This window comes from Micromesistius poutassou (genome assembly GCF_964030765.1).
Source record: "Micromesistius poutassou genome assembly, chromosome: 8".
Lineage (NCBI taxonomy): Eukaryota > Metazoa > Chordata > Actinopteri > Gadiformes > Gadidae > Micromesistius > Micromesistius poutassou.
The window spans coordinates 6,829,218-6,845,875 of record NC_140278.1 but is presented as its reverse complement, the minus strand read 5'-3'; the positions used below and the strand labels follow the sequence as shown (position 1 = coordinate 6,845,875).

General features: G+C 45.7%; 2 protein-coding genes across 2 annotated transcripts; one reads left to right on the top strand and one right to left on the bottom strand.

The window, feature by feature from the left end:
- Positions 1 to 939: 939 nt before the first annotated feature.
- On the bottom strand, positions 940 to 11,316 carry tbc1d31 (TBC1 domain family, member 31). Its single transcript, XM_084472119.1, has 23 exons — positions 10,988 to 11,316; positions 10,438 to 10,578; positions 9,837 to 9,952; positions 9,294 to 9,472; positions 9,034 to 9,185; positions 8,427 to 8,586; positions 8,122 to 8,322; positions 7,704 to 7,880; positions 7,319 to 7,398; positions 6,930 to 7,076; positions 6,648 to 6,781; positions 6,367 to 6,500; positions 6,036 to 6,215; positions 5,344 to 5,576; positions 4,978 to 5,050; positions 4,401 to 4,480; positions 4,159 to 4,294; positions 3,142 to 3,234; positions 2,867 to 2,995; positions 2,580 to 2,774; positions 2,400 to 2,469; positions 2,125 to 2,310; positions 940 to 1,598 (listed from the first exon to the last, which is right to left on the bottom strand). Exons 1-23 carry the CDS (start codon positions 11,056 to 11,058, stop codon positions 1,423 to 1,425), a joined length of 3,243 nt encoding a protein of 1,080 aa, XP_084328245.1. The 5' UTR covers positions 11,059 to 11,316; the 3' UTR covers positions 940 to 1,422.
- A 661-nt stretch (positions 11,317 to 11,977) lies between these two features.
- Positions 11,978 to 15,851, top strand: derl1 (derlin 1). The gene is made up of 8 exons (XM_084471739.1): positions 11,978 to 12,316; positions 12,875 to 12,986; positions 13,065 to 13,129; positions 13,513 to 13,539; positions 13,703 to 13,798; positions 13,970 to 14,022; positions 14,355 to 14,465; positions 14,835 to 15,851. Exons 1-8 carry the CDS (start codon positions 12,164 to 12,166, stop codon positions 14,989 to 14,991), a joined length of 774 nt encoding a protein of 257 aa, XP_084327865.1. The 5' UTR covers positions 11,978 to 12,163; the 3' UTR covers positions 14,992 to 15,851.
- The last annotated feature ends 807 nt before the right edge of the window (positions 15,852 to 16,658 follow it).

Sequence of the window (16,658 nt, the reverse complement as noted above, 5' to 3'; positions counted from 1 at the left end):
ACCCAAACAAAAGCTGTTTTTGTATGGTTGGTTTGGTTGGTTGGCAGAAGTGGAAAGTAACTAATTACATTTACTCAAGTAAATGTATTGAGATTTTCGTTGGTATTTTGTATTTTTTTCCCAATATATGACCAGTAAAAAAGTAACTAGTAACTAGTACTGAAGAGGTTTGGAAAAGAGTACTTTGTACTTGAGTAAATGTTAACTACAATACTTGTACTTGTACTTGAGTAAAACTTCAGTGATGTAACTGTACTTTTACTTGAGTAGCTATTTCAGTATTTTACCTCTGCTGTTTGGTTAGGTTAAAGCAATGAGTTTAACAAACTGGAAGGAACTAGAATTGAACATTTCCCATTGAAGGTGCGTCCCTACCCATCCTCCAGGCGCAGTTGGAGAAAGACAGGGACAGCCCGCAGCTCAACTCACCACCCATCCGTACGGACAGACACTGAATAGCCGATTAATCGGCCCGACAGGTTAGAGGTATGAACACATTAATCACGGGCTCCAACTCCCTAAGTTGACAGATGAACACATTAATCACGGGCTCCAACTCCCTAAGTTGACATATAAACACATTAATCACGGGCTCCTACTCCCTAAGTTGACATATGAATACATTAATCACAGGCTCCAACTCCCTAAGTTGACATATGAACACATTAATCACGGGCTCCTACACCCTATGGACAGTCACAGTGCAACACGTGTTCAGACCATAACAAGCAGTCATTGTTTACTTAACTAGAGTTACACACCCGACTTCTTTTAACGTCTTGATGATGCCCACGGACTGAAATAACGGAGGAACCGAATTGAATGATCTGACGAACGTTATGCAATTTTGAAAACATTGATTTTCTTTTGTCATTGCTTGTATCAATGGCAGTTAAAAAAAACGTAACAAGCTCAATGGGTATATTGTCATAATTTACACAATTTTCGTGCTTTAATGAACTAAGGGGGGGAAGTCACATATTTTTGGAAACTGGATGTCAGTGAATCAATAAAAATCATAAGACACACGCATTCATAAATATCGCAATTCAAAGAATACAACAATTAACCCAAAAATCCATTATTTTAATGGAAGTGTCAAAATGTTAGAATACATTAAATCTAAACGACGATTAAAAAAAAACATGTTAAAACAAATATTTACAGAAATCACTGAAACCACAGGATGTTAAAAGAGTCATTTAAGGTCCCATGTCTTTGAGACTTTGTCGATTGTCACAACGCTGATAAGACACCCATGTCATTAAACATCCTGCCTGCCTTATCTAGCTGACATGTCATATGCTTTACATAACAAAGACCCCTGAGGCTGAACTCCGATATGACGGGTGGAATAGGTCATCCACAAGCACCTTGTTGTTTCCCTTCCAATGACGACGACGTTAAAGGGGAGGCCGAAAGTCACTGTGGGGCTGGGGCAGGCGACCAGACAGCTTGTGAGGAAGCAGCAGAGTCGCTGGCTCCTCCTCTTCCTCCCCGGGCCTTAGCGCTGGCGAGCTTCCGCCTCATTTCCTGGATGTCCCTCATCAACTGCCGCTCGCCGCTGTCCAGATGGGCCCGGCCGCGGTCCAGAGAAACTACCGGATCAAATCAGAACCAAGTGTAAAAACTACCAGATCAAATCAGAACTATTATACCTCAAGAACAATGAGCTAACTATGAAAAGTACAAGAACAACAAGAGATAATTGTTACAACCAGAGATACTGTAAAAAAAAATGCAATAACCCAAGCTACAGTAAAAACTACAATAACAACCAGGGCTACTTTAGATAATACAATAACTACTTTAACAACTGCAAGAACAAATCAGAGCTACTTTAAAAACCACAATAACCACAGCTACTTGTTAGAACTACAATTAACAACCAGAGCTGTCTAAAAAACGCCACAAAAATACCAGAGCCAACTCTCAAAACCAGAGCTATGTAAAAACTACAAGAACACAAGAACACAGCAAACCACAACCAGAGCCAACTAGCACCTAACCGGCTCAATCAGGTGCCGGGTGACTCAGGCCACCTGCTGTGTTTGTTGGTGACATCAGTTCCTCTACAAGAGGCCGTGGTCGATAAGTGAATTATCTGCGGGGAACGCGACTTACAGTTGGTGGAGGTGCTTCCCGGAGGTGATGGGCTGTTGAGACACCGGACGCCGCCCCCCGCCGGCCTCGGGCCAGCGGCAGCGGGGCGGGTAGCATGAGGTTGAGGGACGGACGCCACGGCACTGGGCCTCAGGGGAAGGCCTCTTGTGGGGCAGGGGGACCTCAGTGTCACCGGCCGCTCAGGGTCTGCCTCGACGCAAGAGACACTATCTGCTTTAATGGCACAGTGTGTATGTGTGTGTATGTGTGTGAGTGAGTGAGTGAGTGAAAATAACCTGTGTTCGCAGAGGTCGAGGGCTGTGGTTGTTCCTGTAGCTGTGCTCGGGCACTCATCACTTCGTCCCACTAAAGAGCAGCAGAGTGGAACAGGGAGTGCAGACGCAACATGCGTTGAGGAACCGATTCACTATTTGGGATTGTTGGTTATAAAGTGGAAATCTCTCACTCTCTCTTACCTTCCAGCCGTGCATGTCTCGGACGGTGTTGAGCAGTCGGTCCTGCTGGCAGAGCGTCTCTGTGTGGACCTCGGCCAGCCGCTCTCTCTTCCGCTCTCCGTCCACAGCCAGACCCTCCAGTCTCTGGCCGACCTCCCGCTCCCAGTCCCTGTCCACGCCCAGCTGACACGCCTCTGCCAGCGACTCCTCAAGGGCCTACAGCACAGTGTGTGTGTGTGAGTAACCGTTTTATTATTACCTTTACACTCAGCAGATAAGTGCGTGTGTGTGTGTGTGTCACTCCTGACCTGCAGGTTGGTCTCGGCATCGTGGAGCAGGTCTCTGTGCTCCTCTCCGTCTCTCTCAGCCCTCCTCATCCTCACCTCCACCTCCTCCTCCACCTGTCGTCCCACTCTCACCTGCTCCTTCAGCAGCTCCTGCAGACGCCAGAGATCAACAAACGTGAGGCCCCTTGGAATCCGACCTCCCCCTAAACGGAGCACTGTGAGGCCGTGAGGTCTCTCTGGGGCCTGCAGTCTCCCACAGGAAGGGATGGCGTGAGGGCTGGTCTGCACCAGTTCACCTGTTCCAGGAGCTTCCTCTGGGTCTCCAGCTCTATCTGGCGGATCTCCAGGTCCTGCACCGCCGCCGCCGTCTCCTGCTCCCGGAGGTCCATCTGGGGGGGACAGGAAACACCGGGGGCTTGGTACGGGTACCAGGTACTTTACGGGGTGGAGGACCCGATCGAGGGCTTTCAAACTCTGACGGTTGAGGACCTGCCGTTCAACGACTCACAGTCCCAGCAGAGTCACAGTAGAGTCACAGCAGAGTCCCAGTAGAGACACAGCAGAGTCCCAGTAGAGACACAGCAGAGTCCCAGTAGAGACACAGTAGAGTCCCAGCAGAGTCACAGTAGAGTCCCAGTAGAGACACAGTAAAGTCCCAGCAGAGTCCCAGTAGAGACACAGCAGAGTCCCAGTAGAGACACAGCAGAGTCCCAGTAGAGACACAGCAGAGTCCCAGTAGAGACACAGTAGAGTCCCAGCAGAGTCACAGTAGAGTCCCAGTAGAGACACAGTAAAGTCCCAGCAGAGTCCCAGCAGAGTCCCAGCAGAGTCTCGAGTGGCAGGGGACTGATGAGGCAGCCTTCCGACTGACCGGATGAAGCGCCGCAGCCCTATTGTGTCCAGCAGGCCAGATGTCCTGGGGCCGGGGAACTACAGCAGGCATTCCAGTCATACGCTCATTCCTGAGCCTGGTGAGGTCATCCGGCTCGACCCTCTCTAGATACAAGATCTACAAGTAGGGAAGCCACGCTGTCCTTTCTTTCTTTTCCTCAATCTTTTGATGTTCTGCAGATCTGAAGAGGCCTGTTCTCTATGGTGTGACCGTTGTCTTTACGCTCACAGTAGCTGGTTTATGTCTCCGTCTTCACTGTCTTTCAGTGTAGTTTCTTTAAGTACCTTGTATGCATACCTTTACCATATAATATATACGTTACATTTACAAAATGCTAATAAAACTGTACAGTAACAGGAAGCCTGCGGTGATAATGGACACAGATGGGCGTGTGTATAGGCGTGCATGCCTGTGTGTGTACCTTCCTGCTGATGTCCCGGTCCAGCTTCTGGAGGTGTGAGGCCCTGAGCTCCTGCTGGTGCGTGAGGAACCTCCTCCGGGACGCGTCCGTCAGCCGCAGCTCCTTCAGCTTCAGCTCCCTCTTCATCGCCCCCAGCCTGCCAGGAGGTCACAGGTCACCAGCCACCACTGGGTTCATGAAGTGTGTAAGTGTATGTGTGGTGTGGTGTGGTGTGGTGTGGTGAATGTGTGTGTGTGTTCTACCTTGTCCTCTGTTGCGTTAGTTTTTCCTCCTCTTGGGCCAGGATGTTTCTGCGCTGTTCTTCTGCCTGCTTCAAGAGCTCCTGTTGAAACGATTATCGTTTCACCTTATTTTATTATTTATCCCTTTCCAATAGAACAGTGTACAGTACATCACATGAAGAAAGACATTAAAGGTCCCATGACATGCCACCAGGTGTGGTATGATTAGCTGTTACAAGCCGTTTTGAAAATCTGTTATCTGTTATGAGATCACAGATGGGCGGGTCCACCTAGATGTGTGACGGATAGAGGAGCAACGTTTGCTACAGTCCACTGGGTAGGCTGGTGGACTGATCTATCCAGCACACATCTAGGTGGACACGCCCACCATAACAGACAGATTTTCAACAGCTTGTAACGGCTAATCACACCACACCTGGTGGCATGTCTTGGGACCTTTAAGAAGCTGCTTTGGACCTTAGAAAGCGCTTTGATGCGTGACTTGATAAATAAGAAGAATGCACCAGGACCAGAGTGCATTCCATCCACCAACACACTGTGGGCTGTGCCAGAGGGAAGGAGGACAGAAGAGGAGTACCTCTTGTGCGTAGTAGGCCTCTTCAGACGCCTGCCGGCGGACACATTCAGCACGCAACTCTGACACAGCCTGTCTGTTGGAGGGCCGGGACACACACACACACACACACACACACACACACACACACACACACACACACACACACACACACACACACACACACACACACACACACACACACACACACACACACACACACACACACACACACACACAAATATAGTACTAGTAATCCCTGACTGGAAAGGCGGGCGTCAAAGCAGCCAGAATGGACAACAGTAGCAATAAAGAGAGACACACATTTCTCTTAGAAGCAGGAACCAGACAAACTAAAACCCTGGGAGCCATTGGTCCCTGAGCGAGTACCTCTCCTGCAGGTACTCCAGTTCCTGCTGCCTGATCCGCTCCCGCTCCCGGCTGTGGTACTGCACTATGACCTCCGGGTAGTGGTTGAACACGGGGTACTGGCCCCGGGTGAGGGGGCTGAAGTCGGCCAGCAGGGCCCGGGGGTGGATGGGGGCTGGGGTGCTGGCCATCAGGCGGTAGGCCTCCTGGACCATGGTGCCCATGTCCAGGTTGTTACGGTGGTGGAAGAAATACTGAGCGGAGAGGACGGGGGCAGAGACAGAAAACCATGGCATATGCGTTAGGTACCACAATATGCAATGTGTAAGCTGCTACTGGCCATTTCAGACTTGATCCACCTCCCACAACAAACAGAACAGTAGATGGATAAAGAAGGGACAGGATGACTGACGTTTATTATCTATAGCAAACTAGGGAGTCGACCTTTTGCCCTGGTGTGGGTGTCCCATCTCAAGATACACATCTTGTCCAACAAGTTCTCCCCCCCCCCCCCCTTTTACCAAAGCTAGTTTGGGGGGGGGGGAATAACAAGTTCTGCTAACTCTTCTTTTTAGCAGTTGAGTTGACCGTGTGTGTGTGTGTGTGTGTGTGTGTGTGTGTCTGTCTGTCGGTCAACTCTTCTCTTTAGCAGTTGAGTTGACCGTGTGTGTGTGTGTGTCTGTCTGTCTGTCTGTGTGTGTGTGTCTGCCTACCTCAAAGTCTTGTTTTTGGGAGCAGAGGAGGAGGGGCGCGCGACAGCAGGTGACGTAGGCTATGCAGGCCATGAGCAGGAAGCACGGGTGGTTGGAGAAGACGTTGTCAAAGAGGCGGAGCCACTCGTCGCGGGTCAGCACCTCCGAGAACAGCGTCTCCAGCAGGGGCCATATATAGAGCTGACACACACACACACACACAAAAAAATTATGAATCAAAACTGAGCATAAATCTCTGCACTAAAAAAATGCTTAACATGTGCCCACACTGTGCACACATTATGAGTCGTAGCAACACACAGAGAGAGAGGCGAGCGCTGGTAGGCGGTACCTGGGAGGTGATGCCGCAGTCCACCAGGTGCCGCAGCAGCTCCTGGTCGTGGTGGGCCAGCACGTTCTCCGCCATGCTCAACACGTTCAGGGGAGGGTTGGGGAAGTACTCGAACCAGTGCTGGGACCAGTTCACTGCACACACACAGACAACCCGGACCCCTTTAACACTCGTCTCTTCACCGGGTACACCCACCACTCCTCCATTGTGTAAACAATCTTTGAACCGTGCGAGATAGTGCAGAGGTAGAGGAGGTCTTTTGTCAAATATAAAACATGTACCTATCACCGTGGCGACCACCTCGAAGCAGAGGAGCGGGTTGTTCTGGAAGAGCTTGACAAAAGGGAACGCCACCAGAGGAAGATACTCTGTCTCTCCAAAGATGGCGGCCCAGTGTGCCAGAGCTGACAATACCCTGCAGAGAACATGAGAAAGAACAAGATTGAGACCAAACCAGATCCTTCACCGCAATACTCATAGATCCACTGATGATGCAGATAACAAAATGAAGACCCATGAGTAATGGATTGCTGTTTTCCACCACACGGTCCTAGGGTGTTCACCTCTGCAGTCCTCTCTGCAGCTTGTGGCTCTTGATGGGGTACTTGTTGTGGAGGCTGAGGTAGGCACCGTGGAGCCCTTTGTCTGTCAGGCTGCTGTAGGCCGCATGGTTCTCTGGGAGACACAGCAGAGAGCGCCACACAAACATCCTGGGAACACACCAAACTGGAAGCTATGACCGTCTGCTCGTTAGATTATAGCATCTTCATGTTATGCGTGTCAACTGTTTTCAACACAAAAGAGGGATCCCTCCTTTCTGGGATGGTTTGGCGCGCAATACATGCAAAAATTGGAACACATGTAACGGTAGCAAGTACAAGCAAAGCAAAGGTTTGGGTAAAGCAAGTAATGGTAGATTATGTATAAAGAGGTCAAACAAAAGAAGTCACACCTGTATTTAGCAGGGTATTCACCGAAGGCCTGGAGCAGAGCCACAAGCCTCTTCTTATTCAGGCCAGCTGGCAGTTCGTTCTGACCACAGAAAGAACAAAGATTGTGTTAAGTCCCCCATTTACTGTCATTTGAAAAATGTGGACACAATTTGTACTACATGTGTACTTTGAGTGGTAGGAAGAAATGTGTGCATTCTAGTGGACACCAACCGCATACAAAGGAGGAGAGCACCAGACACAGATTAGAATGTGTGTGTGTGTGTGTGTGTGTGTGTGTGTGTGTGTGTGTGTGTGTGTGTGTGTGTGTGTGTGTGTGTGTGTGTGTGTGTGTGTGTGTGAGAGTGAGAGTGAGAGTGAGATTGAGTGTATTTGTGTGTGTCCCACCTCTTTGTCTTCCGTCAGAGATTCAACAGCAGGTGGTCTGTGGACCTTGGCCCGGGGTCTCCTGCCAGAGGTTTTCACCGGCCTCTGTTTGACCTCTGACCTCACCTTGACCGTGAGGTGGGAGGTTGGGTCACTTTCCTCACAGCATGAGACCACCGCCGTCCGGAGAGGAGGGGGCTTGCATAAAAAAAAAAATCACTTTAGGTTGATGATATTTTGTGATCCATTTCTCCAATTGAATCATTTAGTACAGTTTAGTTATAACAGTGACATGGCTTTACCGTACCAGAGCGGTATATCTTCCAATTTAGAAAGAGCACACACACACACACACACACACACACACACACACACACACACACACACACACACACACACACACACACACACACACACACACACACACACACACACACACCTTGTTGAGGTCCTGGCTCAGACTGTGGACACTGTAGACGTTGATGCTGCCGTCGTCCATGACGGCGGCGACATGGCGTCCGCTGGGGCTGACGGTTACCGTGGTGATGGCCTGGTCGTGGGAGCCCAGGTGAAAGAGCAGCTTGCACGTGTTGATGTTGACGAAGCGCATCACTCCATCCTGACTGAGAACGCCCAGGGTCTGTCCAGAGGGAAACTTAACACTCAAACCTTGTCAGGAGAAGACTTTTCTGCTTTTTCTACTTTGTTTCATGTCGATACAGACTCGGTGTGCGGTGTGTGTACCTGGCTCGCACCGCCGTCAAAGCTGTCGGGCAGGAAGTGCAGTTGTCGGACCGTTCGGACCACGGCCGGCATCTGCAGCACTCTGACCAGCTGCCTGCTGTCCAGGCACCACAGGTGGAGCAGGTTGGACCTTCCTCCTGCGGCCAGGTTCTTACCGTCGCTGGACATGTCGAGCAAATACACACACACACTCTTGAATTGGCCTATTATTGTGGAGCCTGGTTGAAATACAATAAAATTGCGATGAAGTATGATGATGGTCATTTATTATTTCTAGATAAATGTTATTTATATTGGGCTTTAAAGCTCCACTATGCAACGTTGCACACTCCCATGGCCTGAGTAAGCATCAGAGAGCTGATAGAACTTCAGAGAGACCAAAACAACGACAACAACAACAAAAAGGCAAGAATTCTACTTTTAGGGAATATTAGGCTTGATATCGTCAAGGGGGTTAGGGTTAGGGTTAGTTGCATTATGGAGCTTAAATAAAATAAAATAATTTGACTACAATAATTTTCATCACAACATGGCGGCGATCAGAGCCAGTTAATCCTAGTAGCCTAGCAGTGTTTTGCTGAGATGTGAGACGGTCAGAAGTGCTCACTGGGTGACAGCGAAGGCCTTGTAGTGGACGCGCGGCCCCTGCTCAGGGACGGGGAGCTGGTACTTACAGGAGAGCGACTCGCTCTCCCATGCAAAGATGGAGTCATCGCTGAAACAGCTCAGAATGGTGTTGCCCAGGGGCAGGAAAAACACCTGTAAACGCAAAAGACATTGGGGGAATCTCAGTGAATCCATACTACTGTATTCTGATGAATTGTGTTCATCAGATGCTATAATAAATGATTCAGCCGATTACTGTACCTTCTGGATGCCCACAGACTGTCGGATGTTGAGCTTCCTCTTGCGCTGGAACGTGTCCAGGTCCCAGAGCTGGGCCGTGTCACATGAAGTGGTGATGGCGTAGCGGCCAGAACCGTGGACAGAAATAGAAGAGACCGCTCCCTCATGGCCGCGCATCCAACTGACGAGCTGCTTGGTGTCTGGGGGTAGGAGATGTGTCCTCAAAACATTTTATTAATGACATTATGGAACCGAACTGTGTGACTTGTAGTGAAAGGACATTAAGCCCGTTCACCGGAGTGGCGTTCTACATTCCAGTGGGCACTCATTTAAACCTGCAGGACAGCGCCATCTCTGGTAAAATACAGGAATTGCGATTCATTTTTATGGTTGGCTTTAACTGTTCCCACATGGAGGACGCCACCTGCCATTAGAACTACAAACAAATGACATCAACTGACAATGTATCATCATCCTCACCTGCTACCAGCTAATCTGTGACAGGAGCAATATAATATAATAACCTGCGTTTAGCACTCTTCTTGTAATATGCTACTGACATACCTTTGTCAAAGCATTTGATGGAGTAATCAGCTAGGGCCACCAGAAACTCTGTGGTTCTGCGGAGGCTGAAGGCCAGGGAGGTGCAGGCTAGACCCGTCTTCTGGACCAGACGGAACCTGGAACAGGAATGTGGCACGAGATCAAAACAACTCTTGACTCTTCCCAAATCTTGGAAGGATCAAGCCCAAGGATCTGACCGACGCAAATACACATGTGAGGGTTTCATTGATGGGATGCATGTACTTCCACTAGGGATGGGTCAGAATATTCGATTATTCGATTATTCGTTCCCGAGGGTCAAAGCCGATTTTTAACATTTGGACCATTAACATTTTTTATTATTATTAATCATGTACAGAAAAACAATATACACAAAACACAAGCATGAATATTAATATATATGCATACAACACAAATACTGATCACTGTTAAATTTTTTTTTTTTGCGTTTAAGATATTAAGTGATTTCTTGCCGATCCATGGCTGCCTTTGTGAATGTCGGCACACATCGAATAATCGATTATTCGTTCATACCACCCACTGATTATTCAACCATGAAAATTTTGAGTTATTCACATCCCTAACTTCCCCCACAGCTCACCTGTTTCTACTGATGTCAAAGACATAGATGTTGCCATGGTGATCCCCAGCAAGGAACGACTCCCCGGTAGTGTCAAAGGTCACATGGTGAAAGCGCACCGTCTTGCCCTGTTTTCCACTGCGGACCACTGTTATGAATAGGCTGAGAATGACAAAGAACAGGCATTGGATGTGAAAACATCATGGTAACCCAATTCAGAAGCCTACACTAATTCAACCATTTTGTTGTATTGAATTCATAAGCATTACTTTTCTTTCTCCATAATAGCCAATATTAACATATTTGGCAGTGCAACAAGCACTAAGCACTATTAACAAACAAGGGCGCCTTGATCATCTGAATGAAGATGCAACAGGTGAGGGCTCGCGTCTTTACCAACAGCTAGTATGAATCATTTTTAAATTATTTAAAGTACATTGAATGATTCATATCACATTTTAATTTAACGAGGTGGATTAAAACACTGTGCTTATAAACGATAACACAGTAGTCACAGTAGTCCCTCAACAACAGTAGTCCCATTAAACAGCCATTTGAAACCTAACGTTACCACTTGTTTGGTGCAGGTTTTCGATGCCATATTTTCCCTTCCTCTTTGTTTCCGATGTCAGTCACCTGCATGTTGATCAACGGCGATGGTACAAAGACTTATCACCACTTTTAGAGGTGAAAAGCCCGTCTGAATCAACGAGGGCTGCTTGGTAGGACTCTAATCCCCGCCTATCCAGTGGCGGAGTTACAAGCGCGAAATTTAACAAGCCAAGTTGTATGTTTCCACCTGGAGAGTGGAGATGCTAAGTTTTAAACATAGTTTCACAGCAGACGTTAAAATAAGGCCAGTTGTAAATGTTGTACAAGTCCCTTTCCTTGTAAACACATTTTTAGAGCTAGCTAGTTATTATTTTTATGATTTAAGGCGGTTACGTTGTCGCATTTAGAGTACGTCATGTTGATCAACAAAGACATGCATTATGGGAGATGTTCACAGTAATACGATTTAGTGGGGCTTCAAAGTAAAAGGTTTATTTATTTTACTTTGTCTAAATGAAACCGTATTAATGTCGACCAGCGTGTATGAAGTCATGGAGACGTTTAGAAAATGATTACAACTGGTTGTCACCGTGGAGTTCAACCATGGAGCTGAATCTGTACCATGTGGATGCATGAAACTCACCTGACCAGAAATTACAGTCAAATTACAACAAAGTGATAAGTAACAATTTCTTCAACCTAAACGCCTTTTAGAAGAGCACGTTTTTTAAAGCAGGTGTGCAGTGTGTTTAGATGTGAGTTCGTGAGTCATTTCTTACACTGGTATTAAAAGCAAAGATGCACATGAACATTCACACATCATTTTGGTCTCAAGGTTGTGAGGTTAGTTCAACAATATAAATATGTATTACATGTCCCATTTCGAAAAATTAACATCAGGTCAACAATTCCTTGTAAAAGTAAATATCTTATAGGATCGCAATCCACTGTAACGCTATAGCCAACTTTGAATGTGTAAGACGGAACCGGAAGTTGATGGCAACTTAACGCTGACAAAAACGGTAGCCTTCTTGTGTGGTTAGCCACGTCATGTAAACTTACTGAGCAGCGACTGAGCAGAACTTGACGTGATATAACTCTGTTTCGAAACTAAGGACTATCTCGTTTTATAATTCAGTATATATTTTGTTTGAACGTCCGTTGTAGAGCTTCTGGGCCCTGATCATATGGAAATATGTCGGACATCGCGGACTGGTTCAAAAGCATCCCTCTTCTAACCAAGTATTGGTTCGTTGGCTCGGTTGCTGTTCCCTTGGTCAGTAGATTGGGATTTATTAAACCTGAGCATCTGATCCTGTGGCCGGCTTACTTCTTCGGCAAATTTCAAGTAAGTTACGGTGCTCATGTCCTGTGTTTCTGTGATTTTCTTTTTCTAATGGTAGCTATTTGAGGAATACAAGGCTAGAGGCTATCCTAGCCAGGCTCGCAGGCCTTGGGAGAACAGCAAGCCAATCAGCGATGAGCACGGGTATAACTTCCGAGTCTCCAGTGTATCTTTCACAGTCTTAAGATATCATCCATGTTCACGGTCAATATTATATTTAAGTTTGTCATCACACACTGCGTGTTTATATAAAGCCTACACAAACTTTGTAGCTTGCCTTGACATTTAGGACCCCTGTCCTTTTTATAGTTTTACATCTGCACCATATAATATTTATTGACAATCACACGTTATGTTCAATAAAATTTCATCAACGTTTGAATCCGAAGGTTTTTGGTACAATATCCAGTAGGTAAACACTAAAACGGATCGACTGAAAAAAGGACCTTCAAAGATGACATTTCCATAAATTAAAAGGGATATGATTTAGAATAATCATAGGGTACTTGATACTGCATTGCTGTTGTGATTTATAAGCTAATAATGCCTCTCACCCCACAGATTTGGAGGCCTATCACGGCAACTCTATTTTTCCCAGTGTCTCCAGGATCGGGGCTCTTGTACCCGGTCAATCTCTACTTTCTCTATCAGTACTCAAGCAGGCTAGAAACAGGTAGGCCTTGAATCAATCCTTTTATATTGATTTCTAATTATACTTGTCTGGTACTAACCTACTTTTTCTGTTTTTTAGGAACATTTGATGGCAAACCAGCAGATTATCTGTTCATGCTCCTCTTCAACTGGCTTTGCATCGTTGTATCCTTTTTAAAATAATGAAAAACATTGAAAAGATCACATGTACTGCACCTGCACTGCTTTCCTTTGTCTAACTAATTAAATACTCTTTCTATCACCTTTGCTGTTTAGGAATGTCCCTCAAGTATCTCTCAGTTTTAGCTATTAATAACACTATGATGCATTAAATCATTAAAACTCATTCATTAATACTCATTCAGAGGAACCAGGTTCACAAACCGCTTGTGAAACTATAAACATCTCCCCCAAAAAAGGCTTTTTTGGGAGCCCAGATTCCTCTTAGGTGTTAAAGTACCAATCTTCCAGTCACCCACGATGATTTCGCAATGTTGATTTTTTTTTTTATGCTTAAAATGTGGTTTACTTTAACAACTTGCTTGTAGATAACTGGGCTCGTGATGGACATGCAGGTAAAACTGCTTTCATTTTATTTGCTGCATGGTCGTACATTTATTGTACAGCCCTAAAGGTTTTCTATCGACTGCTTCTACTGGTAAATTCATGGATGGATTGGCTCCTGCGTATCACCATTACATTTTTAATCTACAATATTCTGTCTCATTTTCTTTGTAGTTGCTAATGATCCCGATGATCATGTCGGTGCTGTATGTCTGGGCCCAACTAAACAGAGATACGGTGGTCTCCTTCTGGTTTGGAACGCGTTTTAAGGTACTGCCACACTCCATGGTTCACTTGTTTTGTGTTATGTCTCGAACATTTTTTAAAGTAAACCAATTTATTTGTTTATGAACTATGCAATAGTACCTAGATTTAAATGGTGATCCTCATCGTTTGTCATTTTTATTTCACGCTTTTATCTCTTTTATTTCTCTCCCAAAGGCTTCTTATTTACCTTGGGTCATCCTGGGCTTCAACTGGGTCATCCAGGGCTCGTAAGAAATTCTTTACCCTTCTCTAAATATTGATATCCCTTTAAATTCCGGTGTAGAATATTGCATGCAAATAGCGGTATGCTGGTCAGTGGACTGTGTCCATGAAAGACTGCAAAGTCTATAATGGGTGCTTCCACAGTGCCCTCTCAAGCACCAACGTTGGGCGAGTGGGCCCTACCCATTGGGGGTTGCAGTTGTTGATAAATTGTGTTTTTGAAGCAGCGTTGGCCAATATACCATGAAATGGTATGAAGTATCTTCAATTCTGTCGTAAGTTCTATCTTTGTTTGTGATGTTGAATCACTCATGGTCCATGCGGTCTCCCTGTCTAGGATGGTGAATGAGTTGATAGGGAACCTGGTGGGCCACCTCTACTTCTTCCTCATGTTCAAGTACCCCATGGACCTGGGGGGACGCGCCTTCCTCTCCACGCCAGAGTTCCTGTAAGCCAATGACTGTTGATGATGTTGTGGTTGTTGTTATGTGGGCAGGCACTCAAGAATCCATGTCATTCAAAAACAATGTAACCCAGTGTTACAGTATTGCAGGGATGCAAAATGTGTGGTGGGAAAATCAGACTAGGCACTTCCCCAATGATGTACCAAACAATCTAGTTTTAGGGTTCTTGCCATGCTACGTAACATGAAATGCTTTTTGTATCAATCACTAAACCAATAGAAAAAGATCTTCACATAGGGAGACTGCTAATAATATTAATGATGACTTTACTATAAAAAAACTGAATCAAATGAAAAAACTAATTCTTTCTGCCGTTCATCTCATGATTTCTCCATCGTCTTCCCCTCCTTCAGACAGCGGCTCTTGCCTGCAAGAAGAGGCGGGGTGGCTGGCTTCGGAGCCCCGCCCCCCAGGAGAGCGGCCCCCCAGGAGCAAGCCGCCGGGGGAGGAGGAGGGGGTCTGTTCGGTCGGCACAACTGGGGGCAGGGCAATCGTCTGGGAGATGATTGAAAGAAAACAAACGAAAATGGGAGGTGGGGAGGGGTTAAGGAGTAGAGTGGTTTGTTGCCCCCACTCAGGTTTCTGCCACTGACGGCTGTGTGTGTGTCCACCTCAAAGTTAAAGTGTTTGCTTCTTTGCGTACTTCTTGTCTGTGGAAGAGTGGAAGGAGAAGCAAATTGCTTTTCTGACGATGATTAGAATCCAAAATGTATGCGAGGAAATGACGGATCAAAGTCGATTTGGAGTTATAAATGCGTGCAAACTTGACCACTACAAGTCCAGAAGTCTTAAATGGAGGAGAAGGCAGGAAGTTATTTTTTAGGAGGCAATTATTTTAACAGAGAAACCGCACACACTGTTACCCGAAGGACTCTCTCTAGTGTTGTTCTTAACACAGTAGGGGCGCCAGCTTCGACCAACATAGACTCATGTGGATTTGTCAAGTGCTATGCAGGTACCATATTGGGCAAAAATGAAATTGATATTTTTTTGTAAAACATTTTCAGTCACTCATGTTCTCCATCCCCTTCTTCTTCGCTCTTCCTCGTTGCTTGTGTCGCTCATGTCACAGGAGTTTGTTGCCTGTGTGCAGCCAGGCTCACTTTTCTCCACTCACATCTTCTGTCCTGTTCCATCTGTCCCTCCTTCTGATGCCATATCTGGGGACATTTAATAAGACATGTGGAGGTCATGCGCTGTAGAACCAGCAGGTCACCCAGCGTGCAGAAAAACAGGCTGCTTATTTAAAAGACTATTGCTTTTAGGCCTTGTGTGCCTGGCCACTGTATGTCTTTGTAACAACAAATTTGTTGCAATTCTCACATGAGAAGGAAGAAAAAAAAAGATTTTTTGTTTGTAAATATATCCATTGTTTCTTGAAAAAAGTCTAGTTGTCTTTATTAGCAATCAATTGCCTAATCGTTTTTGATTATTTGATAGTATAACAATGAAAACGGAGGTAGGTAAGATTGAGAGAAAAGCAAGAGAGCAAGATGTTGAAAGTACCAATATAATGCCTCCTCCCTCAAAAGGGAGCTCAAAGGGGTCTAAAACCAAGTCTCATAGGAGGCAGGGGCGTTCAACCAGAACAGATTATCTTCCAGAGCATTTCCCTTCCTAGTAGTGGACGGATGGCTACGGCATACCATAAGAATTATTCAGATGATAGCTCAAATATTACCCACACCAGGTAATTTACCCAGCATAGTTACCGTGGCACTATTGTCTGAAAATCACCATTTATAAAAAGCTAAACTTTCCACTAAACCTCACTTTGGGATAATTATTTTAAAATGTATTATGTGTTAAACGTGTAGTTTTAGTTAAATCTGTGTTGTTAGACAATGGAGAAACAAATTAGTTCAATCTTATTGTAGTCAGAAAATGTAAACAGTTTGAACTTCAACCTCTCCAATCACAACAGCATTAACCACGCTTTTTTATTCCACTTAGAAATTGAACGTGAGAAATACATTTTATTAAACAATATGGCAGCCAGAGTGGAATGAGTTTCACTGACACTACGGTACTAAAAAGATGACTATATTGGGATGATTTACGTGTGTGTAGGTAATTGTGCCTATAGGCTTTTCATTAACCATATGCAACCCTCCTTAGTGCAAAATCCCAATACATATTGTGCTTAGGTTAAACAACTAATGTAACTGGAAACCAAG